General features: G+C 50.1%; 10 protein-coding genes across 10 annotated transcripts; 6 read left to right on the forward strand and 4 right to left on the reverse strand.

Annotated features, from left to right (window-relative positions):
• Positions 1–85: 85 nt before the first annotated feature.
• Positions 86–1,974, forward strand: N7473_001496 (Lectin C-type domain protein; the record flags this gene model as incomplete). The annotated part of the gene is made up of 2 exons (XM_057147436.1): positions 86–148; positions 202–1,974. The coding sequence occupies 2 exons, from the start codon at positions 86–88 to the stop codon at positions 1,972–1,974; spliced, it is 1,836 nt and encodes a 611-aa protein (XP_057015322.1).
• A 608-nt stretch (positions 1,975–2,582) lies between these two features.
• On the reverse strand, positions 2,583–4,836 carry N7473_001497 (uncharacterized protein; the record flags this gene model as incomplete). Its single annotated transcript, XM_057147437.1, has 3 exons — positions 2,583–4,361; positions 4,415–4,603; positions 4,663–4,836. The coding sequence occupies 3 exons, from the start codon at positions 4,834–4,836 to the stop codon at positions 2,583–2,585; spliced, it is 2,142 nt and encodes a 713-aa protein (XP_057015323.1).
• Positions 4,837–5,172: 336 nt separating this feature from the next.
• Positions 5,173–6,931, forward strand: N7473_001498 (NADPH-adrenodoxin reductase; the record flags this gene model as incomplete). Its single annotated transcript, XM_057147438.1, has 3 exons — positions 5,173–5,469; positions 5,560–5,994; positions 6,059–6,931. The coding sequence occupies 3 exons, from the start codon at positions 5,173–5,175 to the stop codon at positions 6,929–6,931; spliced, it is 1,605 nt and encodes a 534-aa protein (XP_057015324.1).
• Positions 6,932–7,095: 164 nt separating this feature from the next.
• On the reverse strand, positions 7,096–7,542 carry aspf13 (allergenic cerato-platanin Asp F13; the record flags this gene model as incomplete). Its single annotated transcript, XM_057147439.1, has 1 exon — positions 7,096–7,542. One exon carries the CDS (start codon positions 7,540–7,542, stop codon positions 7,096–7,098), a length of 447 nt encoding a protein of 148 aa, XP_057015325.1.
• A 3,416-nt stretch (positions 7,543–10,958) lies between these two features.
• On the forward strand, positions 10,959–12,308 carry gprD (the record flags this gene model as incomplete). The annotated part of the gene is made up of 2 exons (XM_057147440.1): positions 10,959–11,534; positions 11,601–12,308. 2 exons carry the CDS (start codon positions 10,959–10,961, stop codon positions 12,306–12,308), a joined length of 1,284 nt encoding a protein of 427 aa, XP_057015326.1.
• A 1,871-nt stretch (positions 12,309–14,179) lies between these two features.
• N7473_001501 (cytochrome and DOMON domain-containing protein) lies at positions 14,180–15,334 on the forward strand (the record flags this gene model as incomplete). The annotated part of the gene is made up of 1 exon (XM_057147441.1): positions 14,180–15,334. One exon carries the CDS (start codon positions 14,180–14,182, stop codon positions 15,332–15,334), a length of 1,155 nt encoding a protein of 384 aa, XP_057015327.1.
• Positions 15,335–16,306: 972 nt separating this feature from the next.
• N7473_001502 (uncharacterized protein) lies at positions 16,307–19,142 on the forward strand (the record flags this gene model as incomplete). The annotated part of the gene is made up of 3 exons (XM_057147442.1): positions 16,307–16,375; positions 16,447–16,580; positions 16,655–19,142. 3 exons carry the CDS (start codon positions 16,307–16,309, stop codon positions 19,140–19,142), a joined length of 2,691 nt encoding a protein of 896 aa, XP_057015328.1.
• Positions 19,143–19,577: 435 nt separating this feature from the next.
• N7473_001503 (Mrp/NBP35 family ATP-binding protein) lies at positions 19,578–21,101 on the reverse strand. The gene is made up of 4 exons (XM_057147443.1): positions 20,955–21,101; positions 20,672–20,807; positions 20,462–20,581; positions 19,578–20,388 (listed from the first exon to the last, which is right to left on the reverse strand). The coding sequence occupies exons 1-4, from the start codon at positions 21,039–21,041 to the stop codon at positions 19,733–19,735; spliced, it is 999 nt and encodes a 332-aa protein (XP_057015329.1). The 5' UTR covers positions 21,042–21,101; the 3' UTR covers positions 19,578–19,732.
• A 195-nt stretch (positions 21,102–21,296) lies between these two features.
• On the forward strand, positions 21,297–23,059 carry N7473_001504 (AATF family protein; the record flags this gene model as incomplete). Its single annotated transcript, XM_057147444.1, has 3 exons — positions 21,297–21,372; positions 21,441–21,546; positions 21,604–23,059. The coding sequence occupies 3 exons, from the start codon at positions 21,297–21,299 to the stop codon at positions 23,057–23,059; spliced, it is 1,638 nt and encodes a 545-aa protein (XP_057015330.1).
• A 266-nt stretch (positions 23,060–23,325) lies between these two features.
• On the reverse strand, positions 23,326–25,439 carry N7473_001505 (uncharacterized protein; the record flags this gene model as incomplete). The annotated part of the gene is made up of 11 exons (XM_057147445.1): positions 23,326–23,477; positions 23,535–23,634; positions 23,699–23,805; positions 23,864–24,274; positions 24,328–24,586; positions 24,643–24,786; positions 24,862–24,980; positions 25,036–25,188; positions 25,245–25,259; positions 25,331–25,344; positions 25,399–25,439. 11 exons carry the CDS (start codon positions 25,437–25,439, stop codon positions 23,326–23,328), a joined length of 1,515 nt encoding a protein of 504 aa, XP_057015331.1.
• Between the last annotated feature and the right edge of the window lie 150 nt (positions 25,440–25,589).

Consider the following 25,589-nt stretch of genomic DNA (forward strand, 5'->3'; position numbering starts at 1 on the left):
CCCCAACCCTCTTAACCACCCCCAAACTAGGGCAACTAGCACTTGCAACACTTTGCATGGAGTTCACCATGCTCTAAACTTCTCCATGTCGGTCTCCTATGATGCTGAGAATGCCATTGGTGATCCGACATGGGTAGCACTGCTCCTGGTGAGTCTACATTATACTGTTCTAGTGCGTCGCGTGGACTGACATCATTCCAGAGTGAACGCGACGTAGCCGGTCAAATTCCGATCAATTTCGTTACCAACCCTGCCGTCTCACTCTCATCAGCCTGCTTTGGCAATGGCTTATATGCTCGAAAGGATGCCGCCAAGTGCCTTGCAAATCTCCTTGCCGTCGGTTATAGACGACTGGTTGTAGACCTATACTGGTCGGTGGAACGTCGGACTTGGACCTTTTGTCCTGTAGAGATTCCTGCCAGAGTCGACGTGACAGTATCAACTTTTACCTCTACCACAACCGAAGCCTCGACCACTTCCACTATTACAACTCAAACTGCTACGACAACTTCGGATGCAGGCACCCCGACCGTCACTGGGTACACTGATTCCTTTGGAGACACTGTCTATGAGCTGGGCCCTTATAGATGTACCAATGACCTTGATCTATATTCACTTTCAGAGGTACTTGTCGGATACTTTGAAGCGACAACATCTCAACTTCTTGTCTATACAACCTATTTGGTCCTCAATCTTCATGTCGCTGGTAGCGATGCTGAACCGTCAAAGCCAGCCAAAATGATAACGGGCAAGGATCTACCTTCGTCAGAGACGGAACGAGCGGGCTCATTTCTTCATGATGCTCTCCGGGAATATCTTTACACCCCGACTCAGCTTACCAAGGACCGAAGCAATTTGAACGAATCGTGGTATCAAGTTGATGAAAGCTACATGCCGATCGTGGAATACTTTACAATTCACAAGGATGAAGCAGGCATGCATAGTACTCCGGATGGATGGCCGTCCGCAAAATATGTCCAGCTTGCGAAAGCCGATCGAATTATCATCGAGTACGGATCAGTGGATCCGCAGCTTGCGGCTCACGACTTTGGTCGAGATGAAGATGCCATCTTCCCACCTGGCTATTTGACATCTCCTGTGAACACTACTGCCACTCCAAACGGAACCCTAACCTCGGGCTGTCTATATAAGGCGGATGCCACAGATGTCTCCCAGGTGAACTCGTCCTGGGCTCTTGCTAGTTCAATCCCCGTTCCAAAAGGGTTATCTACAGACGACACTATGGGATCATTAACCAATGTGATCTCTGGGAGTACAGGATGTGGGATGTCCCCAATGCTTAACACGACCCTCTTCGATGAAACTGCCGACGCCAACATCGAGCATTATCGGAACGTCTCCTTATTGACAGGATGGGCCTGGGCAATAGGTGAGCCACAGGGTGCAAGTACAGGGGGTGGTACAGCGGATACGCCCAGTTTTGACCGTTGTGCTATCATGGACCTCTCATCGGAGGGTCGCTGGCGTGCCACCAATTGTTCCGAAACGCGGCGAGGCGCCTGCCGTCTCGGCAATTCACCTTTTTCATGGGTCTTATCCAATGCCACAGCCGAGTATTCAAACGTCTCGGCCACATGTCCTCTTGGGTCCAATTTCGCCATACCACGAACTGGCTTGGAGAATACTTACCTCTACAAGTACCTTCTGACCCAGCCCGAGGCAATGATCAACCCTGCCTCCACCGATGCTAGCCTGCGCGAGATCTATATCGACTTCAACTCCATCGATGTCACATCTTGCTGGGTCACAGGCGGACCCCAGGCTAAATGTCCCTACGGGTCTGATCCACAGCAGCTAGAGCGCAGAACTGTCCTTGTCGCTGCTATAGCTGGGATTGTCATCTTGATCATTACTGCTTTGACTCTGTTTGTCAAGTGCAATGCCAACAGGCGGAACTCTCGTCGGCGAAAGCGTGTTATTGAGGGCTGGGAATACGAAGGTGTGCCCTCGTAATGTGACAGATTTTCTGTTTCGTATCCATGTCTCATTATTGGTTTGGATCTTATGATACCCTCTTGGTCCGGTTTGGTTTTGTTTCGAGGTCGATGGATGGTGCTGTTCTGGAATAGACTTGTATGAAACCTTCGTACAGTGGCGCCCGTTATTGGCTCCCTTACCGCGTGTGATCGGGTCATGGATTACGTTATTGATAACTTAAGGATCATGGTCCCCAACATACCAACTTACCAAGGCCAGTCGACAGACCGTAGGGTCTTGCGGGGCCTTTTCAATCTTATCTGAACGCGCTTATCTACAGCCGCGCTTATCGTACCGAAGCGCTGCTTCTTGAGTGACGAGATAACGCGTGATAAAGTGTATGTTACTATCATTGTCAAATATGCTACCTAAAATATCCGTACACCAGAAATAAATCATATCCAGAAATGTTCGTTCCATCAATATGTCAAATGGGCCCCCTGGACCCCGAAACAAGAAATCAAATGAAATAAATCGTTACATGCCGGGCATAAGAAAACCTTGTTATCGCAAAACTCCGTACCCAAAGAAACAAGAAAAATCCGAGGTATCTTTTCCTACATCACCTGCCCGTATATGATGAATCACAGTCCTGCAAATCGTGCCCATCCAGCAGCCCGAGCTGGTGTTGGCTTCTGGCTTGGGGGCGAACTTGGGATTTCAGCCTCATCAACAACGTTCAAGCTGCGACCTTCCTCGGCCACTTTACCGCTTACATCGCGGCGACGTCCAACACCCAATCCGGCAATGTAGCTTCCATAGGAGGACAGAGAGGCACCAACACCACTAACGAGGCCAGATCGAGCAGTGTCAGCACCGGAGTTGCTGACAACACGACCCTTCCGGTCTCCTTCAGTTACACTCCGGGAGTTGACATAACCCTCATCACCACTGTCATCCTTCTTTAGGGATTGGTAGGCGGACATTTTCTTGTTGCGTTTCTTGGACAGCTTCGTTGGCTTGCGAGTCAAGTCATCTTGACCACTGGCGTGCCGTGACGTGTCCAGACCAGGCTTGCCCTCTTCCTCTAGATTACCATAGTACCGGGTCTTTGACGATGGGGAGTCGAGTGATTCATAAGTACCAATGACCTGAGCTTGCTGGTTGGAGATGTTGAGGTTGTCACCCAGGACGCTTCGTCGAATGGGATCGGTGTCTTTGGCCTTCTCCGTGAGGATTGGCTGGGGGGTCGGGGGGTTGAGCATCAGAGGATTGAAGGGAAGACCGTGAGAACGCTCATCATCATGATCGTGATCGTGCTCTTCGGGGTCAGGGAAAATATTAAAGCGTCGGTCACCGAGGTCCTGTTCGGGCTTTTCTTCGTCGTTTCCATAATGCTCGTGCATTGCTAGCGATGCATACTCTCCGCGGGTATCCTCAGGGATAACGCTTCCAATACTCGCAGGCTTCTGTCCATATGCGAACCAGTCTCGGAAACCATTCCCACCTTGCGAGGTGGTTGTAGAGATGGTGCGGCGACTGTAGGCGGATGATGATTGACGAATATTGGCTTCGTTTTCATTGTTGGCTTCGCTGACTGGGGATGGATCGCGGTCGGGATATGCAACCCAATTGCCAGACAAGGGGCTGACCGAGTCCAACCTATCCGCAGTGAGAGATGCCAGGTGGGTGTGGGTAGCAGAATCCACGACTTCGGGTGAACGGGCAGGCACATTGCGGTATCCCGGAGCAGGGGCTTCTGAGGTCATATCATAGGGCTGGCTAGCAGGATGCTGGAACAACATCTCGGGGCTTGATGGCTCCAAATGAGATAGCCGGTGTGGGGGCACAGATACTACAGATTGACGCTTCACGTTCATCATATCAACTGATCCACGGTTAGAATCACTGGCCAAAGATTGACCACGCGTATGCATAAACGGCATAGAGCGAGGAGGACCAATGAGCGGGTCTTCGAGACTCGAGTGTAGAGTGGATGAGCTTAGATGCTTCTCATCCACATCGAGTTCCTTGCGACTCTTGCGAGGACGAGCGGTCAAGTTATCTTCCAGCGGGTTCATATCTGGAGGTAGATGAGAGATCTTGCGGAACATGACGGCCAAGAAGATCGACAATGCGAGCGAAACAAGGTGCAGGCCGCCATTGGCGAGAGCACAGATAAAAGTAGCTTCGGCCACCTGAACGGTCACGGCATCATTGTCGAATAGAGTGCCCCATTTGTAGACATCGGTGGTGTATTCTCCATGAGCCATGAAGGCGGTAAACACGTAGAACGGAATGAGTCCCGCATCCAGAGTGGAGGCGAACAAGCCATAGCTAGCTTGTGAAGCGGGGGGTCGGTTCACTGGAGAGCGACAGAGATGGTAAATGGCATAGAGAGTATGAAGAATTGCGACAATAGGCTAGAAATCAATTAGCGGTCAAGACTAGACGTGTCGGGCCTAATACTGCTTACACCAGCCCGAATGATCCAGATGACGGTAGTCGCAACGTTGTTGATCACAATCGAGCAGAACAGAGATCCAAGTGCGCCCAAAAGAGCGAAGACTCGCAACACCAACTGTATTTGTCGCGCAACGGTGACTTTAGTCTTTGTATTGGGACTCATTGGCGTCCATGTTGACTTCGAGTCGAGACCGCCCCACTGTAACTATTGTTAGTAACAATCGATATTGTATCCGTGGTACTATAAGTGACACATACTGAGTCGGGGTGTCGGTTGATATTCACCAACGGGCCCTTTTGCGTGAGCCTTGGTGGTGGACGAGTTCGACTCGCTTGCGTCACGGCCTTGGGGTTGAAGCTTGGATCGGTCGGGCCATAGAAACTGTAGGTGGTCGGACGATCGTAAATGAATGGAGGCTCCGATCTGCCCATGGTAGCGACTGAAGGCTTCCGTGAAAGCCACGCAACACGTGGGGATCAGGAAGCGGGAATCTAGAATGGAAGGGAATGTGGATGAGGAATGGAGGAGTTGGAATGCGATCTGACAGGGACGACAAGCTGAGCGCATGCGGAGAGGCCGGCGATCAACAGGATAGTTGGCCCGGCAACTTCGATAAGGTGATAAGGTCACGTGTGGACGCGCCATCTGATAAGCCATTCCCGATAAGCTTCTCTTTCCCGCGGGTTGACGCTGACTCCGATTCTCCGGAGCTCCGAAACATCAAAAGACTTTCGGGGTGATTCACTCGTCTCTGCTTTGTTCATACAATGCTCGAGCGGGCCTTTGTCTGTGCCCAATGTACAACACAATTGGGCCGTTCCTCGATATTGAGGTCTAATCTAAAGCCGGTGGTGTCATACTCGGTGCGCCGACTGAGCAGTCATGCCGCTCAAGTTGAGCGACCAGCACGCATCGCGATTGTGGGCTCCGGTCCTGCAGGATTCTATGCAGCGTCGCGTCTACTGAGCAAACATCAAGATGCAGTTGTGGACATGTATGAGAAGCTACCAGTACCATTTGGATTGGCTCGATATGGTGTGGCCCCGGATCATCCCGAAGTAAAGGTGCGTGCTCAGCAGCAATCATATACAAGTGCCATTGGACTATCTCAGTATGTATCTATAGTATGATCATCGCGGCTGACATCTTTAAAGAATTGCGAAGATAAATTCACCGAGGTCGCAACCTCTCCCCGCTTCAACTTTGTAGGCAATATCGACCTCGGCAACGGCCTGCCACTCACCGCACTCAAGCCTCATTACGATGCCATCCTATTCGCATATGGAGCGTCCAAAGATAAAGAACTAGGAATACCCGGAGAAAAGGCTCTCCGTAGTGTATACTCAGCTCGCGCCTTTGTTGGGTGGTACAATGGTCTGCCCGAGCATCGGGATCTCCAACCCGACCTGACCGGTGGTGAAGATGCGGTGATCGTTGGCCAGGGTAACGTGGCACTCGATGTCGCTAGGATTCTACTTTCGGATGTGGATACCCTTCGGAGTACTGACATTGCCGACTATGCGGTGGAGGCGCTCTCTAAGAGCCGAATTAAGCGTGTGCGAGTCGTTGGTCGCCGAGGACCGTTGCAGGTATATACTCCCGTCCCCACACGAACACAGCATTCAAGATCTAGCGTATCTAATTTACTGGTAGGCATCTTTCACAATTAAAGAAATTCGAGAGCTTCTTCAGCTTCCGTCTGTGTCCTTCGACCCCATCCCACAGGACGTGTTCCCTCCCGACGAAGTCATCAACGGGCTACCCCGAGCACAGAAGCGACTGATGCAGCTTCTTGCCAAGGGCTCTGCCAATGATCCCCAGACATCGACCAAATCATGGTCCTTGGACTTCCTTCTCTCTCCCGACTCCCTGCACTGGTCACCCATGCACCCATACCGCCTCATGCATACCAAATTCTCCCGCAATGAACTCGACCCTGCGGATCGTTACAGCCCCAGCTCGAAAGTGAAGCCAAAGCACCTATCTAGTGGCAAGCGCGCTATGGTCAACTTGCCTTCTAGCGTCTTCTTCCGTAGTGTCGGCTATAAGTCGCTTCCTCTGCCTGGCATGGAGGACCTGGGGATTGAATTCGATTCTCAGCGTGGTATCATTCCCAATGACGGATTCGGTCGGGTCACGAGCCCGTCAGGTCTGGGTAAATCCCAAGAGTTGCCTGACGGCTCATTGATCAGCTATCTACCCGGTCTATATTGCGCTGGTTGGGTCAAGCGTGGCCCGACCGGTGTTATTGCCTCTACCATGGTCGACGCATTCACCACTGCGGATACCGTGCTGAAAGATCTGTCTACCAAGGAAGACCCCCAATCACTACTACAGACCTCCGAGCAGAGCAGTGGTCTTGGTTGGGATGGAGTCAAGGCCGAGGCTGCCAGCCTTGGCCTACGCACAACTTCTTGGCAAGACTGGCAACGTATTGATGCAGCTGAACGTGAGCGCGGCCGACAAAAGGGAAAAATCCGCGATAAGCTTGGACGCGTTGAAGAGATGCTCGAAGTAATTGGATAGACGCTTAACGCTTTGTATAGTATTGGACAATCTAAAGCAAAATGTATTTGACAAATCCCACTCAACTTAGACCTCATTCATCTTATCCACCACTGCCCCAAACTGATTCCATCCCTGCTATCATATATCATGCAAAATGTAGGTTATAGTCCCGTTCCCAACGCTTACGCGCACTGCGAGATATCAACCTCGGTGTAGGTAGCCTGGACACGACCGAGCTGCTCAGCCTGACCATTGGTGAGGTCGTTCATGGCCCGGAGGCCAATGTTGAAACCCCCAGGAGCGGTGTCGATCCCCAGAACGGTGATGGTCTTATCGACTCCATTGCCAGAGAAGTGCAGCTGGTAGCACTTGCCACAGTTAGGGCTACCGGTGCCCGAGACGGCGAGAGCACCGCCGATGTGAGGGAAACCTGGCAGCGAGCCGAATGTGGGATACTTTTGGTTGAGAACACTGCCGCAGGCAACTGTGTTCGTAGATGAGCCGGCAACATCGTACACTGGGTCGTAGGAAACTGAGACCGAGACTGCCTCTGCTGCGGGTGCTGGGACAGCGGCGGCGAGATTGAGGCTGGCCAGGATGGCGGAGGAGATGGCGATGAAGGACTTCATTGTGAATGGAATGATAGTTATGTAGTAACGATTAATCGATGTTGATCATATATCTTTAGAATGAGTTGGCAATGAGAGATGATTGAATTGCTTCTTGATCTATACCTCTGTACTGCCATCTCCCGATACGTTTATATATCTTCACAACCAAGGCATCAGGCAACCCAGGCGTGCTACTATCTCAGGTACTATGGCAAACACAACTGCATCCGGTGCAAGTCTTAGACATAAAGCGGATACCAAATCATCATCTGGTGACCAGGTCGAAATAGTTGAGGCCGAGGAGAGAAAGCAGGCATCTTGGAATCGGACAGGCCTCCCGCGCGGGGCGGGGAGAATGCGGGCACTGGAGGAGAAACTGAGACATGAGAACACAAACTCTTGGCTAGGGAGGGGATATAGTGTGGCGGAGGTCGATCATCTGCACAATCGACCGATCCATCTGCATCAACACGAAGTTGGACATCCCATGTGTCGACTGATTCTCATGTCACCATATTACTTGGATGCCCACCTGACCTCGAGGTTACATTCAGTATGCGGACGCACTGGGAATGTCGGGCCTTGCCTAAGGCGGCCGTATTTAGAAGGTTGAGTCATAGCTAGATATAGTTAGAACATTTACAAATTGAATAGAAGTAGGGAAAAAGAAAGAGAGACTAAAGTGAGACCAGAAAAGGAAGACTAATTAGGCCGGAGATCAAAGAGCAAAAAAAGAAGCGTCCCCGGGAAGGCTCGAACTTCCAACCTCCTGATTAACAGTCAGACGCGCTAGCCGATTGCGCCACGGAGACTTGCTTGTTGAATACGATTACAAGATATGAATTAGATCGCTGCTACACTATTGTCGAACTCGAATGGCTTTCTCATCTCAACTCTGACGGTCATCTCATCTGATCTTACATTAACTCATCTCTGCTTCTACATACATACACTTAATACTATTGGTCTCGAATATAGACAAGAATTCCTTTAAAAAGACGAAAATCTAACTCGCTAGCTTTCAATCGACCTCCTGATCATCTTCCCACTACCCTGACAGGCTGACAGGCTGACAGGACAATTTCAAGGAGTAAGTCCAACCGGTAGTCTACTACTCCGTATACCCACCACTTTACCGCCGCCTTATCTTAAAGCCCTCTATCCATTAGATTTGAAATCCTCCTAATACCAAAAGCCTATTCTCCACCCTTAATCATGAACACGTGGAGGTGAAAGGTTTCATGGGATCAAGCCGATTTCACAATTTTCACCAGGTCCACTTGAACGATCTGTTTACACTTTGCAGTCAACAACGTCCACGAACTTTATCTACCACTCCAGCTACTCTACGGAGTATAAGACCACAAATTAGGGGCCAAAGCGTGGATAAACATATGAAATGCCCCTCTTAATCCACGTGAGAAACTTTATATAAGGCAGACCACATGGTTGCAGAAGCTCTATCTTCCTCGAGATAGTAGAATAGGGGGTTGGTATCAAGGTACCACAGACAGATTAGCAAATGAACTTTAAAAATTAGAGTGAAATAGTAGCACCAGAAGATGCAAGTAAGACTTTTAATAAAGGCGTCAGTCTACCACCAGGCATTCAGGCATTGGAGTGTTGAAGTGACATGCATTATTCTGTACGATTTTCAAACCTTTCAGTGATTCGGAGAATTTTCTCTCCTATTTCAATCCGTGGCGCCCTCGAAGAAATAGCAAACTTCCGGACATCCCCCTTCTCCTATCCCCGTGGCTTGAGCTGACATTTGGTCAGTGTCTCGGTAGTTACATAAACGATGGCTTGAGAGAAACATGGGACCGGTAGACACTATCACCACACCTACGTGCGCCTTCAGTTTGACTGCCGTATCGTATAGGAATGTACGAGACTTGCACATTCCCAAGCCGGTGAATTGAAGCCAATCTGGGATGCTACTGTTGTTTATTTGTGGGGGCACGCCTCGCTGGGTCAAAGTTTCGGAGGCCTCTATGAGAGTTTTCGGTGGAGTCTCGAAGGACCCCCTCTCTTCGGTTATTTTCGTGTGTACGATTGTGGTTTTTGGGATTATTTTCAGATATTATCATAAATGAATATGAAATATAACACCGAGTATTCCGTACAATCGATGATTGCTTGTGTTGAATGACACAGCGGCCTTGTTTTGGAAGCATAGTCTGCCAGAAAGGATCGTGTGTGGGGTACTTTATATGAATCTACGTTGGTAATTCTAGAACACCCCTGTCAGATGGCATCCCGTTCGCACTTTCAATCTTCTAGTGGTATCAGTAGTAGCTGTCTGTCTTGAAATTCAACGATGGCTATACTAGGGCCGAGTTTATTCAATTCCCTCGGTGGTAAACGAGGTACATCCTTCCACCCGGTGAGGGCTATGCTTAACGGTGTACTTTGTACTTTTGATCCACACTCTGGATCATCAGCTAGAAAGCCACTAGTTCCTTCGGAGAAGGATCATGGCCGGCTTGAAGGGGTCAAAGCACACAAAAGAGGGGGCATGAAACAAGAAAGGAGCATTGCAAAACAGCTTATACTGGGTATGTACTCCATAGTAAACACAATATTTAGCCCGGGTATATGGCTATTGGAAGTAATATAGACCACACGGCACACTTTAAACTTCAGGATTTGGGTTATCATGTGCTTATTGTGCTTCCAACGATCCCTGCATCTCACTACACCCTGCCCCGGACCGTCATTCGCTGCCCCCACGAAGGCTCGTGATTAACTAACAAGCCATTATTGATTTTGGCACTCGATCGTAAACAAAGGACCTGGTGCAAATCGAATCTCTTGTTCCCGTCTTTCCCCCCCGATCGTGGGTCAATACGAGAGAAATCCACTATGATGGCTGGACGATGGCGTCGCCTTTGCCCAACGCGGTTCGGTGGAGTGACACGAGCGCTTGATTTCGGGCCGTCGAATCTTAAATTGAGTGTTCCGACACAAGATCGACGCCGCATTTTTCGGAACAAATTACCACCATACCCTATCGCGCTTGAACGGTGGAGATGTGGAGATAGGGCTCGGCAGAAGTTCCCCTTCGACGCTGCGAACCATAGACAGCCGCGAGCCTCTCTCCACTTTTGACTCTGCCACGCTTCTCCACATTCCATCACCTGCCGCACTATACAGCTGTTATGACAGTAGCAAAATACGTACCTCCGCCATCTCCGTTCCCCTGAGTACCGGTGATGACTGACAAGAAGCTAGAAAGTGGAGGCCAGAGGGCTTTTCTCTGCTAAGCCGAACTATAGTGGAGACTCGAATTCGGCGCAGGCCGCTTCATGGCTCGAGTGTTTTGATCAGGAGCTTGTTCCTTTTAAATGCCGATCTGCTTATACGAACACAAGGTCTTGCTACTCTGATGGATTTTTCACTTCCTCAGGGACACGGCCCGGATCCCTGCAACCATGGTCATGCTAATCCACGCTTTGCGTGCTCTCTACGCTGATGGGGGCGATTCGTCTCTCGCCCGTCGCTGGGAGTTTCGCGAAGAGTCCCCGGTCGAGGGTACCAATCGATCGCTCTTTATTGCTATGGGTGTGGTAGCCATTCTCTCATTGACCTCTACTCTTGGCCTCCTGTCGTTCCTTACCTATCGGTTTATTTTCTGGCAGCGGTATTATAAGCGCCCGCTTGCTCAGAACCAATACGTCGTGCTTATTTACAATCTCCTTCTCGTCGACCTACAACAAGCGATTGCGTTCCTTATCAGTTTACACTGGGTATTTCGCGGCAGTGTCCATTTTGGAGAGACTGCCTGTTATTTGCAAGGATGGTGGATCCAAATAGGTGATCCTGGCAGTGGCTTGTTCGTCTTGTCCATTGCGCTGCATACAGGTGCTGTGGTCTTGCGTGGTCGCCAATTGCCATTCAGAAACTTTGTGTACTGTGTGATCGCATTATGGCTGTTTATCCTCCTCTTGGGATTCATCCCGGTTGGTCTATATGGCTCGAAGGCCTTTGTCATCACAGAGGCTAATTGGGTATGTACCTCTACTTGTTCCCTCATGCTCGAGCATGACTCGACTAACCTTTGTTTAACTTTACAGTGCTGGTTGAGCCCGGAAAATCAGCGCGAACGCCTCTGGGGTCACTACCTTTGGATTTTCCTTTCCGAGTTCGGCACAATCGTCCTTTACGCGATCATGTTCTTCTACCTTCGACGCCGTATGAAACAAGCGAAGATACTCCGCCGTGGCCAGCAAGAGAGCCTGCAACGTCTCAATCGGGTTGTGATTTACATGGTTATCTACCCTGTCGTTTACGTGCTCTTGTCACTGCCACTTGCGGCCGGTCGTATGGCAACCGCTCAAGGCAATTCCCCCAGCAAGGATTATTTCGCTGTCGCTGGTTCCCTGATGGCCTTGTCTGGGCTCATGGATGTGATTGTCTATACCGTCACCCGTCGCCATTTGATCACCGATACCGAGCACAGCACGACCGACCGCAACTACGAAAACACCGACTCCCAATGGCAAACCAACATTACTACAGCCGGGGGTGAGGGGTCTCGCCCTCGAAAGGGAGGGTTCCGCATGGGATCTCGACTGAGCTCAAAGTTCCGGAAGAGTATGCCTACTGTTGTTGACAAAGAGACTCGGAATAGTCCATTCGATGATTCGACAGATGATATTGTCCCGAAGGACGACGTGGAAATGAACACTTTTGGTGTGTACCAGGAGACCACCATTGAGATCTCTCATGAGCCTGCAACACCTGCAGATACTATGGAGGCAACTCCGCGCCGGAGTGGTTAGGGGCTTCTTTACGCTGTATGATTTCCTATTCTCGGCCTACAGGGCGTTTACGGTATATATGACCTACTTTATATTTACCTCACTAGGCATGCCTGCCACTTCCTTAAATTTCTCTAATATATGATCCCTTACGCTTGAAGAAGCATCATATGTACGCCTGTCATATTTGTACATGAATCATAATTTCGAACAATCTGCCACTCAGTGGATCATAGCACATACAGACCACAAGGATCAATAAGACTTGAGTTACAACTCCACGTACTGGTCCCACCGAAAAAAACAACAACAAAATCCGCAAAGCTCGTCAGATCTTCAGAGGAGGTCTGGAAATCACTTGAGCATAGCTTCATGTACCGTAGAAGAAGGATCCCAACAGCCAATCCACTAGCCTCAACGCTCGCTTGTTTCTACATTACTTTGCCAGGTCAAGGTGGGGTACAGCGCAATAGTGTCTTGCTTAGCTGGCAGAGTGGATTCGGGTGTTCGAGCCGCGCGAATGAAAATGGTTCTTTCTGCTGTTTTGTGGCTTTCGCGCTTGGGTCATTCGACGCGCTCTAGCCTTTGAGGTGCCAGGTATTGAAGATCTTCATCTCGGCGACAAGAGGAGATCCACTTTCCGAGAGCGGCAATCGGTCCATACAGAGAAGCCGGTTAAAATAGCGCGAATACCGGTATTATAGATTTTTACATCCTTCGGAATACGGGAATATGTACGGAGTAGTATGCAAGGCGTGATCGTGTTTGCACCGAAGCGACAAAGTAAGGTTAGCTAACCCTATGAGCTTTTCCTCGGTGCGATAATCGCTCAGAATCAAACCTCGGATATTATAAGCGGCCTATGAAGGACATGTGAATAGGAGGTCTTGAAACCAGGGTTCTCCATGAGGAAAATGTCGAAGAAATCAAGATGACTTTGAAAAAGCAATGATACATATATAGGTTGAAGTATAATAAATGGCGACTATGTACCCCGCAAAACTCTCTGCCCAGTGGCTACTGGAGCCTGATGGATACAACCATGAACCTTGAAGGGCATTTTCCACAAGTTAAGATTTTTGCGTGATAATACGTGGTTGAAACTCCCCGCGCTCAGCTTCTCCTTTCGTGCCTCTCATTTTGACGCTTGATAATACATCGTGGTTCCTAGCACGCTAAGACCGTACCCAAGGAGAGTAAGTTGTAGGAAAGTGACAAGCAAAGAGACCTTTGAATTGGAGGGATCAGAAGAAACAGTAGCTAGAATCACAAATTTCAGGATCAAACACCATTCCCTGACATCGTCGGCCTCTCAAATATCTGACCTCGCGCTTCTAGGGGTATGCCTAGAAGGATAAGATGCGCACGATGCCCTTTTTCACCCCAAGCATGGTTCCAGTTATCTTCCGATAGACCAGTGTTCATCCCGTTCTGAAGCGAAGAAAGAACAAGGGTCGATTCTCTTTCAAAAGACCATACGCAGGGGAGTCGTCGCCCTCATCAAGCAGGGTTACCATCCGACGTTCACCGTGGCGCAGCATAGATTGATGCGTCATGTTTGACGTTGATGATTACTTGGCAGATTCTTGCTAATGATTATCAATTAGTGATTCTTCTCAAATATTCCCAAATCTGGAAAATGTCTGGCTTGGTTCCTTGTTGGTAGCACCAATCTCACTGTACCGAAGCAAATCGACGGAGATATACTGAGAGAAATGGACTCAGAGGTATGAGACTGTTTGTTGTCCGCTCCGTGGATCGAGATAACGTAGGAAACAGCTCCGTTGAGGCAAGACATTGTGTAACTATCCTAACAGTAAGCGTTACCCGTGGGAAAGTACTTATGAGTTGTGATATCCTCTCCTCCAGTAGGAGAAGGTGAATTTCACATCATGAAAATGCACCGACTACAATTTCTACTCTACTGGCTGGCACAGATCTGTCTCGTCACAGCACAGTTTCAGGGCTTCAATCCCTTTGGAAACGGTGAGCTCACATACACAATTCGTGTCCCTCAAGGCACAGCTAGCGCCAGCATGGGACCTGTATACTTCCAGATGAACTCTACACGCTCAGTGGAGTGGTTTGCTCTGGGACAGGGAGCCGCTATGCACGGTTCTAATATGTTCGTGGTGTATACCTCGGGCGACAACTTTACTATCTCCCCGCGAGCAGGCACAGGCCATTATGAGCCGTTGTACGACAAGCATGCGCAAGTTTCACTCACCAATGGAAGCGGGGTACACGATGGAGTCATCACTGTCAATGTTCGGTGTGACAGTTGCAGCTTTTCCGGCGGTGGGATGGTGAATCTGACCAACGTTTTCAGTCCCTGGATCTGGGCTGTCAAGTATGGAGCACCGTTGAATACAAAAAGTGTAGCAGCGAGGATCGCAGAGCATGATGCCTTTGGTACATTCTTCGTCAATCTCACCAAAGCAATAGGCCCCGACAGTGATGATCCGTTTGTTAATTTGGACAAGACCTCGATTACGAGGGCCTTCCCAGAGCTTTTTGATCATGAGGGCTTCGATAGGAAGAGGACTGCCCACGCGGTCCTGATGGCGGTCGCGTTTGTCTTGCTATTCCCTCTATCTGCGTTAACACTTCATATCTTGCCGTCCACGCAAGTCGTACGAATCCATGCAATGCTGCAGCTCTTCACGCTGGCTGTGACAGCCGCAGGCTTTGGACTTGGAGTCGCAATGGCCAAGGATGTTCATCTTCTGAAACATCACCACGAAATCATTGGCATGGTGGTCGTCGCATGTCTAGTTCTCTTCCAGCCTGGCATGGGTCTCTTACAGCACCGATATTTCCAGAAGACAGGCGGCAAGGGTCCCTTTGCCTATTTCCACCGCTGGCTCGGAAGAATCATGATCATCTTGGGGGTGGTGAATGTAGGCCTGGGATTTGAGATCACTGGTATCGGTTCCTCTGATGTACCCGAAGGAGCGGTGATTGCCTATGGAGCGGTCGCAGGAGTGATTGCGATTGTGTACACGGTGATTGTCATGTTGACTGGGCGACGGGCCACATCAGGTTGAAATTGAACCACAGTGGCGCAGTGGAGACAGTACGGAATAAGAGCGATTGGTTCTGCTCGGAGAATATCAGCAATTGATCAGGGTAGAACCTTCTATACCAGGCAGAAAACTAGTGGATCTAAGAATTGCGTGTACAGTCTTGGAGTTAAAGTAAGAGACTTGGTACGAAACAGGGAATTTCCCTCCTCAGTGGTAAAAAGAGAGTCTATAAAGAACCGCTCTCATTGAAAAGAAGAACAACCCAAAGTTGAAGGTGATTCCATGTTACAAGTGCAGTAAAGCGGACAACATAGGCTCGAGAAAAACTATGATTAAAGATAACGAGAGAATCCTGAGTACTTGTTAATCTCATCTTTTCTCCTTTCCTATTTTATAGCTTGATCTTCGACACCGACTACTACAAATACTCAGAGCGAGGACACGACCAAGAAGAGACATAATCCTTAGGAGTCATTGTTCGTTCGGCGACAACGTAATTGAATTTTAGGATAGTCTTATACCAGGATGAAGATCCATAAAGGTCCATGCCCCATAGGTAATAATGACCAAGCTTGGGTACATACTCATGCTCAACGTGGACCCGTTGATGTCATAGTTAGCAACAGCAAACTGCCCAGTTGACACTTGGACAAGCAGTTCGCCAGGAACTCCGTCTTTTGTAGGATTATGATTCGCGCCCACATTTTGCTTAGTTCCTTAGTTGGTGCTTTTCTTTTGCCTCCTTGGTCGCTTGGACCTGAATTGACCCACATGAATGGTGATGCATTGCTCCGCTTTGCTTGAAGTCTCCCTGCCATTCAACGTTCACGGGTCGGCCAGTGGCTGAGCCTCGTTCCGTACATCTCCTGAATATGACGTCGGGCCTCGGTTTGCCCTTTCCCGTCGACGTTCGACAAGCCTACAAACCTGATCGACTCTCTCATCTCAATCCTTTCCCTCCTTTCATAACCTCAGTGGGTGAATGGCGCAGTCATGCCATTGCATACGGTCGCGTTGGGTGCGGCCTTGACCCCTACCGTCCTCCACACTCTAATCAATCATGTGGGTCTACAATTGATGCGGAAGACGAACTGTACGAAGTACATAGATGCATGAAACTAACCTGTCTGCAGTACCGACACCGCAAGGCGCGCCATAACCATCCGACCGTCCATCTCACCTATGATGAAGGCATTCAAGTCGTTCGTCAATTCCTTTACTACGCCTCGAAACACCCCGTAGAAGATATTCAGGCGTTCACGCGCCAGTCAGTCCCCAGCCCGCATTGGGTAAGGACCGAATCGATCACCATCCCCCCCGAGTTTCTATTGTCCGCGGCAGATGTGCTCGCGAAACAACTGGGCCCAAGGGCCTTGTGCGGGTTGGAGGAGAGAAATGGTGGCAATGGCGAGGTCCGGCCGAGGAACTCAAGGGCGAATGGGTCGAAATGCGCAACCATTACAACGAGATGAAGAAGTCCAATAGCCGCAACAACAGAATCATGCTGTATATCCATGGTGGCGCGTACTTCTTTGGCAGTGTCGATACCCATCGATATATGCTACAGCGTCATGCTCGCAAGTTGAAGGGCCGCGTTTTCGCGCCCGACTATCGTCTGGCACCCCAGTTCCCGTTCCCATGCGGCTTGCAAGATTGTATGGCGGCGTATCTCTGGCTGCTTCAGAGCTACGATCCCAAGGAGATTCTTCTTGCGGGGGACTCCGCCGGTGGTGGCATGGCCTTGTCACTGCTAGTCATGATGCGTGACCAAGGCATACCACTGCCCGCAGGTGCGATTCTCATCTCGCCATGGGTCGATCTGACACACTCCTTCCCCAGCATCGTGGAAGACAACCCCGGGGACTACATCCCACCCTACGGATTCCGATACAAGCCTTCCGCAGCTTGGCCTCCGCCTAATGCTGACGAGATCTTGAAGATTAAGAATCTGTCTCGCAAAGAAACTTTCACAGCCAGGGACATCGAAGGTGCAGGTCCGACCGCAAACAAGGATGCCAGAGATACCGCTGTCCGTGGTTATACACTTCACGAGAATAAGAACCCGGCCGAGGGGCATGCTTATCCAGGCATGCAACATACTGCAGACCCGGGCACCCTGCATGCCGAGCCTGACAACATCCACGTGGTCCTGGAAGGCAAGACGGTTGAACTCAAAGATCAGATCCAGATGTACGCCACCAACCAACTACTATCCCATCCTTTGGTATCGCCAATTCTTCAGCCATCACTGGGAGGGCTTCCGCCACTTCAAGTTATCAGCGGTGGTGGCGAGACCCTCCGGGATGAACAGTTTTACGTGGCCCATAAAGCGGCAAACCCGGCGGCCTATCCTCCTGCCGATGTGTACCTCGACGAATTTGATCCTGACCGTGAGCAACTGAACAAGTACGAGCCCACATACGTGCAGCTCCAAGTTTGGGATGACCTGTGCCATGTCGCTCCCACGCTCAGCTTCACCAGGCCGGCCAAGCACATGTTCCGGTCAATCTCTCAATTTGGCTCCTGGGCTTTGGCTCGTGCCCAAAAGACAGAGGTAGAGATCATGGACGACAATCTTGTCTCACCTATCTCATCCAGTGATTCGGACAGCTCGAATAGTCCGAACAGCCCAGGAGGCATCGGAAGTAAACGCAAGCCGACTTTTCCAGCCGGGCTCTCTGTCGGTAAAGCAGGCGATCCCCTTCCCGCCTTCGAACAGCACATGATTCGTCAACGAGTCGACAAGCGTGGTCGTATGTATCATCTCGACCCGCCGTCGTCCTATCCGGCACTCGCAATTCCGCCCGCTAAGGTGGGAGCAGTCAATCCAGAGCTGATCCGGAAGTGGCTCGAGGCCAAGCACGAATGGGATCAAAAGTTCTCCAAGGAGAAGCTCTGTGTTCAAAGCCGGCGTATCAAAGAGATGGCGCATGGCTTTCAGGACTTCGAGGGTGAATGTCCGCCTCCAAGCTCTCTGGCTGCTCGTCGTGGGGCTCCAGGTGTACTTCCGAAGTGGCGCGCCAAGAAGAACTATGGGCTGATGCTCTGGAGTGGCTGGGGTAGCAAACATGATGAGCGTACCATGGAAAAAGCGAGTGAAGCCGAAAAGTTTGGTCAAACTACAACACGCCGCAGTGTGGATGCTGGGCAAGCCGGTTCGTATTCAAGCGCACCCTTGAAGAATCCTCTGGCTGGCAACACTGGGGAGAGCAGGTCTGAGACTGCCGCCGGGAGCAGCTCGACAGGCGGAACTCCAGCGATCACCTGGGATACCACAAAGGAACAGAGGCAATGGAACGGAGAGACTGACCCAGGTCGTCCCTCCGAATCAACTTCCTTGCGTCCCACCTCAGAGAGAAGTGGCGGCCCCATACTCATACTACCGGGTGTTGATAATCGCAAGTTCAACGATGAAAATGCAAGTACCAGAGCGCTCTTCCACGCCGCAGGAACCCTGCCCATGTCATCCGATGCTTCCCTACCTTATCTAAAAGGTCGACCATCGTCGGTTGGCGGCTCGGTAGCCGGCCGTAGCGAATTTATGTCAGACAACGGCGAAGACGCGAGTACTGTTGGCGGGGACAGAGAGTTGAGCGCGGTTCCTGGTGTTGCGAATGACGCTGCTAGCACTCGCGCGGTCTTGAGCGCTAAAGGTGTCGTTGGCGTGGTTAGCTCTAGGGATAGTGGTCAAATCTCCACCGATACCGCATCCTTGCGTGCAAATATCTCAGATGCTGATGCTGTTTCCGCTGCTGGTAAAACATCCACATCGCACCGGCCGGATATGCCCGAGAGAGAAGTCTTTAAAACAGCTCAAGAAGCGCTGTAAATTCAATCTCTCCGACATCTAACTGCCATACACGTGCAGAGAGTCTGTCTTCATTTCAGATTCGTTGATATTACTGTCGGGATATTGTTTGAACATACATGCCCATCATTGCAAGACTATGGTCTTTTCCTTTCTTGGTTGCTGCATCTTGGCACGCCGTTTCTCGATCTTTGTCATCTTATTTTCTATGTTGGATATACCCTTTCAATGCCGGCAATGGTTTCTTGTCCATACTAGCTAGTGTCTTCTGAATGTATCTGATTCGCATACGTATGCAATTCTGGAGGGATTGTACCTGTAATCCGTTCATTCAACTTCATCAACTAGAGTCTGAGATACCGAATCACATAGAACTCTAAGTTGCCTGGATTTACGGGCTTCTCGAATGCGAACAGTAGTTCCAATGTTTGAGGGCGGGAGAAACCGAAGAAGTCAGAGTAGTAAAATCTATTGGTACAAACGAAGAACGCTATCATATGGAATGGCCCACCGGCGCCGTCTGAAACGGCTCAGTAGAAATGCAACATGTACAAGTCCGTGCAGGGAATTCATAATTATACAATCATCAATGGAATCGGGTGACTCGGATCCTAGCGCCACTCGAGGCCAATCTTCTTGGCCACCTGCTCGGCAACGTCGAGGAAAGCCTGGCGCCGGGCACTCCTGTCGGCACTCTCTTCTGCCACAACAGTGGGCATGCCACGGTCTGCATCTTCACACACTTGCGCATCGAGGGGAATGTCGCCAAGGAAGTCGACTCCCAGTCGCTTGCACTCTGCCACCACACCATGATCCTCACAATGCGAATGCTTTCCGTCTCCATGCGAGAAAATTCGAGTTTGATGGCCACAGTTCGGGCAGGCAAAGTAGGCCATGTTGCGGACCATGCCGAGAACGGGGACGTCCATGCGCTGGAACATGCCGAAACCACGGACCGCATCGCGTAGTGCAATATCTTGGGGGGTTGATACGATCACGGCACCATCGATGATGACTTCTTGGTTGATTGTGAGTTGGACGTCACCGGTTCCTGGTGGGAGATCCAGGACGAGGATGTCGAGGGGTCCCCATGAGACGGAATGTAGGAGCTGATGCATGGCTTTCGTGACCATGAGACCACGCCATGTGATCGGGGTTGTATCCATGGGTACTTCGCCAGTGGGGCTATCGGATTGTGTTTGTGGGAGGAGGTAGCCCATTGACATGGACTTGAGGCCGTAATTTGTGAGAGGGACAAGGCAGTTGTCTATTGAGAGTTAGTCAATATACATGCCTATTCGCTTCGGGGTTTATAGCAAGGATGATAATGTCGGTCTTACTTTCATCGAGCCGGGGCTGGCCAGATAAATTGAGTAAAGTTGGAATAGACGGGCCAAAGATATCGGTATCAAGAATGCCAGTCTTAATGCCTCGACGAGCAAAGGCAAGGGCAAGGTTTACTGCTCGCGCAATGATTTACTTAGCATATACGATGGAGGGCCAGGAGAGCCAATCTAAGAGATTGCATTGGCAACTAGGAAAACACGAACCCGCAACAGTCGATTTGCCCACACCCCCTTTGGCAGAGGAAACAGCCACCACTTTCTTGACATCTCGGATCGCGCGCTTCTGAGGCAGGCCGCGACGACGGGGGAAGGACGGGGGGGCACCAGAACGAGGAAGGCCCTAGAGAAGCAATAAGTCAGCAAGATGCATGATAAAATATTGTATAGCGGCAGTGCATGTTGACGAGGTATGCGACACGCGAAAGTTACCCAACAGGCAACCTTAGGAGTTGATATCAACGGTCGTAGGTAGCTGGCACACACTCACCAAAGGATTGTCATGGCTTAGGAGGGCCCGGGAGGTTGAGAACATCCTCCTGCAGATTGTCATTGTGCAAGCTTGAGACGAATACATATTAGTAAAGGCGCAAATGAGAACGATTCAGCAAACACATCGACTATGGGGAGAAGCGACATGAAAACGTGAAGAGCAACAGAAAAGGCGGAAGGCGGATAACTATTCTGCCGGAAATCGAGCTCACCGCCACTGACCGCCTTCGATAAGGAACGCCGGAGGCTAATCCCAAAGCATTAAGTTATTCCGTTATCCGGATAAACAAAAAAAAAGTTGGCCGAGAGGACTTGCTCTCTTCCAACCCTTCAACATATCATGGCTCCTAGTAAACCTCGTTCTGGGCGGTCCCTCGCGGACCAGCTCGCAGATCTCGAAGATCCGACTCCCAAGGGTATGTAAAATTTGATTGGACTCAACCATTTTTTGATGGTGGGCCACCCAAGGCTAACATCGTTCCAGACTTTGATCCCGAGGACATTGACCGCGATGAGCAGTCAAGTGATGACGAAGGGGCTGGCAAAGAGTCAGATCTGAATGCTGGTAGAGAGCACTATCAATCTGTGGGGTAAGTGAAATGAGCTTACATGTGAGCAAATCGGCCGGTTGCTAAGGTTCAAAACAGCAAAGGAAAACTTCGAAAGCAAGAGCCCGTCGATCTGGGAAAGCAATATGCGGGCGCTCGCGTTAGCAGAGATGACCTGGATGCAGACAGCGACGATGATCCATTCGCGGCACGTACCGATGATGAGCTCACGTCCGATCAGGAAGATGATGGCGACTCCGCCTCGGCAGAGTCGCAGAGCGACGAGGACCTAGTGTCCGGGTCCGAGGAAGAGCAATCGGATGATGACGAATCGGACCGCATGGATGATGAAAACGACCACGATCATCTGAGTGGTAGTGAGGTCCCTGAAGTAGATCGGCCCAGGCGCAAGCAGAACAAAACCCACAATGGCATTGGTCACCTCTCGGATATGCATGATGACAGCGGGCGCAAGCAAGGACACTCGGATGACCGAGATGAGCTGCGGCGGTTGATGGCGTCAGATCAAAAGACCATTGCTGCAACGATTTCGCAAGCTGCCAAAGCAGATGCGGCGAAAGGAAAGGCTGTCAAGGAGCAACGTACCACGTTTGATGCACTGTTGAACACTAGGATCAAGTTGCAGAAAGGCTTGGGTGCGATGGATGAGTTGGTGGGTGTGGTTGTGGAGAAGGAAGAGGGTGAGAGTGTGGAAGAAGAAAAGAGAAATTCGGAGGCTATCAAGTCTGCCGAAAACGCCGCCCTTGCCCTTTGGTCTACACTCGAAGAACTGCGCATTGCTCTTGCCGACGCTCATACTAAAGACGGAGCTAAAAAGCGCAAGCGTCAAGATCCAATTACCAACTCTACTTCGACTACTTCGCTCTGGGAGCGCATGTCTGATTTGGAGTCCGAGTCTCTCCTTCACCGACGAGCAGTCCTCGATAAGTGGTCCTCCAAGGTTCGCGGCACCGCGACCTCCCTTCCTAATGCCCGTGGAAAGCTGCTGGGATCTGCATCTGGTACCCAAAAGATCACCGCCGTCCTTGATGCGCATGTTGGTACGGAGATTGGTGATCGTGCGAACAAGCGTGCACGTCAGACATCTGCGGCCAATGGCTCGACCCCCACCGGACTGCCCGAACCCGTTTACGACGATACCGTTTTCTATCAGTCTTTGCTCCGCGATCTCGTCGAGCAGCGCATGTCATCCTCCGAAGCTATGACCGGTGGCCTTGATACCCTCCACCAGCTGCCCTCCCGCCTGCCAATCCACCCTATTACAGGCATGCGCAACGACAAGAACAGAAAGGAAGTTGTTGACACACGAGCCTCAAAGGGCCGTAAGATGCGTTTCAATGTCCATGAGAAGTTGCAGAATTTCATGGCCCCCGAGGACCGTGGCTCATGGACAGTCCGAGCCCGGGACGAGTTTTTCGCTTCTTTGCTTGGCAAATCGGCGAGTGGCTTGTTGGGTGAAGGAGACGAGAGTGCCAGTGATGCCGAGTCTGACGAAGATCGTGAGGAAGGTGGATTGCGTCTATTCAGAAACTGATTCCATCTCTGTGGACATCATCGCTATGACTTGTACATTTACCATACCTGAATATTGGATACCAATTATCACCACAAAATATCCAATTCACAAGCAGGAAAATCTCAAACTTTGTTTCTTTTTTGTATTTATCACACTGCATAGTTCACACGAAATACCCTTGGAACCCTGGTCAGCGTTCATATGCCGATCTTGAGTTGGTCCCTATCCTGTTGATCTATGGGCAAGATTCAAAACGGAGCGTACTTTTCATTAGCAACATGCACTCAGGTTTCACTACTTCCATCATCATCATCCCGCCATTGCTGGCGGAGTGATCCGATCAAAGTATCCGTATTCCACCCAGTTCTTTCATGCATATCATGCAATAGACGCTCTGCAGCTTTCTGGTCGCTGCGATGCCGTAGAACCCAGCCCCCTGAAGAAACGTGCATTAGTAGATGCATAGCAAGACAGAGGAACAGATTTGGCATACATGCTACCAAACTATGTCGCGCGGTAAAAAGCGTGTTCTCTGCTCGGGAATTTGACTGAGCCAGGCCTAAAATGCGAAGTAAGTGATATCGAATGTTCCTCTAGATTGGTGGTCACCTCTGTTAATCAATCAATTCATTTCAAAATGATGGATTGAAAGCTTACTTCTATTTGGCGAGTCTGTCGGAAATTCTCATACGCAAAGCTCACTGGGGACGATGCTGATAGAGCTAGTACAATCTTTGCAATATGGTAGTACTGTAGGCCAATCACTGTATCTGAATCAGCGTGGCTGACTTGTTAGTTCAAAGATCTAGAGTATCATCTTACCATGAGCTGGTAAAAGCATCCAAATGGTGGGAAATCGTTGATCAATTTCCGTTCCACGTGTCACCATTCGCACTGGCTCGAAAGTGTACGGTTTTGAGGTGTACCACTCTTCAACCTCCTCATCAACCGATGCGTCCAGCGAAACATCGGAGAACGCACTTTGAAGGACCTTTGCCAACAAAAATACCATTCTGCTCGACCAGGCAAAATCATCATTTCTGGTGAAGATATCTGAGCCGTGGAAGTTCTGTAAGTTGGTTCGCAGGGGCCGTTGAGTAGTCAACGATACATAGATATCTTGACGGAGACATAGCCAGGCTGCTGCCTCGCCAAGGCCACCCGATGAGCCAAAACTTTGCACAGAATTGAGAATGTGGGTCGTTCCTGTGAGATGGAACTGGTGATCCTCGCCTCTCAAAGTATGAGCTCTTGTAAAGTCAACTGTATGATTGAGAGAGACCTACCATCCATTTCCTCATGCTGGCGTAGAATTGCTACCGCGGCGAGAACGTCCTCGGTGATATGCTCTGGTTCGGAAAGTGCAGGTATCAATCGTTGCACACATTCATTGTGATATTGCAAAGCTTCAGCCGTATCGCTATCATTTTGTCGATTCAGATGCCGTGACGAGAATGCAAAGATAGCGCAACGCAAGACCGGCTCTTTTAGCGCCCTTGCTGGTACTTCATATTCAAAATGGCGATATGTGTCTGTTATATCGGCCTATGGTTAGTTCATGTTAGTTAGGCAGAGTTAACCGTAGACTGCCTTGTACACACCCATAGTGCCATATTTTCAACGAAATTGCGGAGCAAAACAGCCTCCCTCTCTGTGAAGCTATGGATATTTTGAGAGCTAGATCGTCGTTTAGATGGTGGAGAGGGGTATAGGGATTGGCTAGGTGGGGAAAGATCTTTTGCGAGCTGTTGAGGTGATCGAGTCAATGTTCTACCAACAGATGGCTGTTGAATTTCGTGATTGTCATAAGGTTGGCATACCAAAGTTGTACGTCCCTCAATTGATATGTCTCGAGAATTTTGAAAGGGCAGATAAATCTCATCTTGCGAAGAGCTCATGTAGAGACCTGCAATTTCAGGAGTCTCGTCGTGGAAGCGGACTATAGTTCTGTTAGAATTTCCATGGCTTTAAATGCGAGCCGGGAAGCAAGATACCATTTCCACGCACTTGTGGCCAGTTGTTTTGGTCTGGAAATGTCCCATCGATGCCATCTGATAATGTTAAACCATCACGGAAACGGATGGTGGTTCGGTCACATTCAGACCCTGCATCCTGACAAGGCTGGCAAAATCTAGATTTGATATCGCCTACAGCAACATGTTAGTAAAGAATTTTTTATCTCCACCAAAGTCATTAGACTCACACTTCAAATGTCGAACTATTGCGGGGAGCTCGTTGATTCAGTAACACACCCCTTCGATGGGTACCACAAGCCTCACGCCCACTTACCGCGACATCGGTGGCTATGTGGACCTGGTCAGCTGGCATGCTCCTGGTGAATTGATGATCCGACGTACCATCCTGCGACAAGTCGACTCCGTTTCGGTCGAGTGGACATCTGAATCGTACTAGAGGGTTGGAATCGAGGACAGAATTTCCCTCGACAACCCAGAGGTCCAGAGGCAAATCTCTCCGGAGTGCGGGGAAGGTTGTCCCCACAATTCTATTCGCGAGTTATCGAGAAACTGATTGCAGAGTGGGCCTCAAT

The sequence above is a fragment of the Penicillium subrubescens genome (assembly GCF_028828155.1).
Source record: "Penicillium subrubescens strain IBT 31985 chromosome Unknown utg000001l_segment0_segment0, whole genome shotgun sequence".
NCBI lineage: Eukaryota > Fungi > Ascomycota > Eurotiomycetes > Eurotiales > Aspergillaceae > Penicillium > Penicillium subrubescens.

Bases quoted from the DNA above. Each gene is read 5' to 3' on its own strand.
- N7473_001503 (XM_057147443.1), bottom strand. From the start codon at position 21,041: ATGTATTCGTCTCAAGCTTGCACAATGACAATCTGCAGGAGGATGTTC. The intron at 20,582-20,671 runs GTTCGTGTTTTC...TTGCGCGAGCAG, and splicing joins GGGCAAATCGACTGTTGCGG to TAAACCTTGCCCTTGCCTTT. The intron at 20,389-20,461 runs GTAAGACCGACA...AACTCTCAATAG, and splicing joins CCAGCCCCGGCTCGATGAAA to ACAACTGCCTTGTCCCTCTC.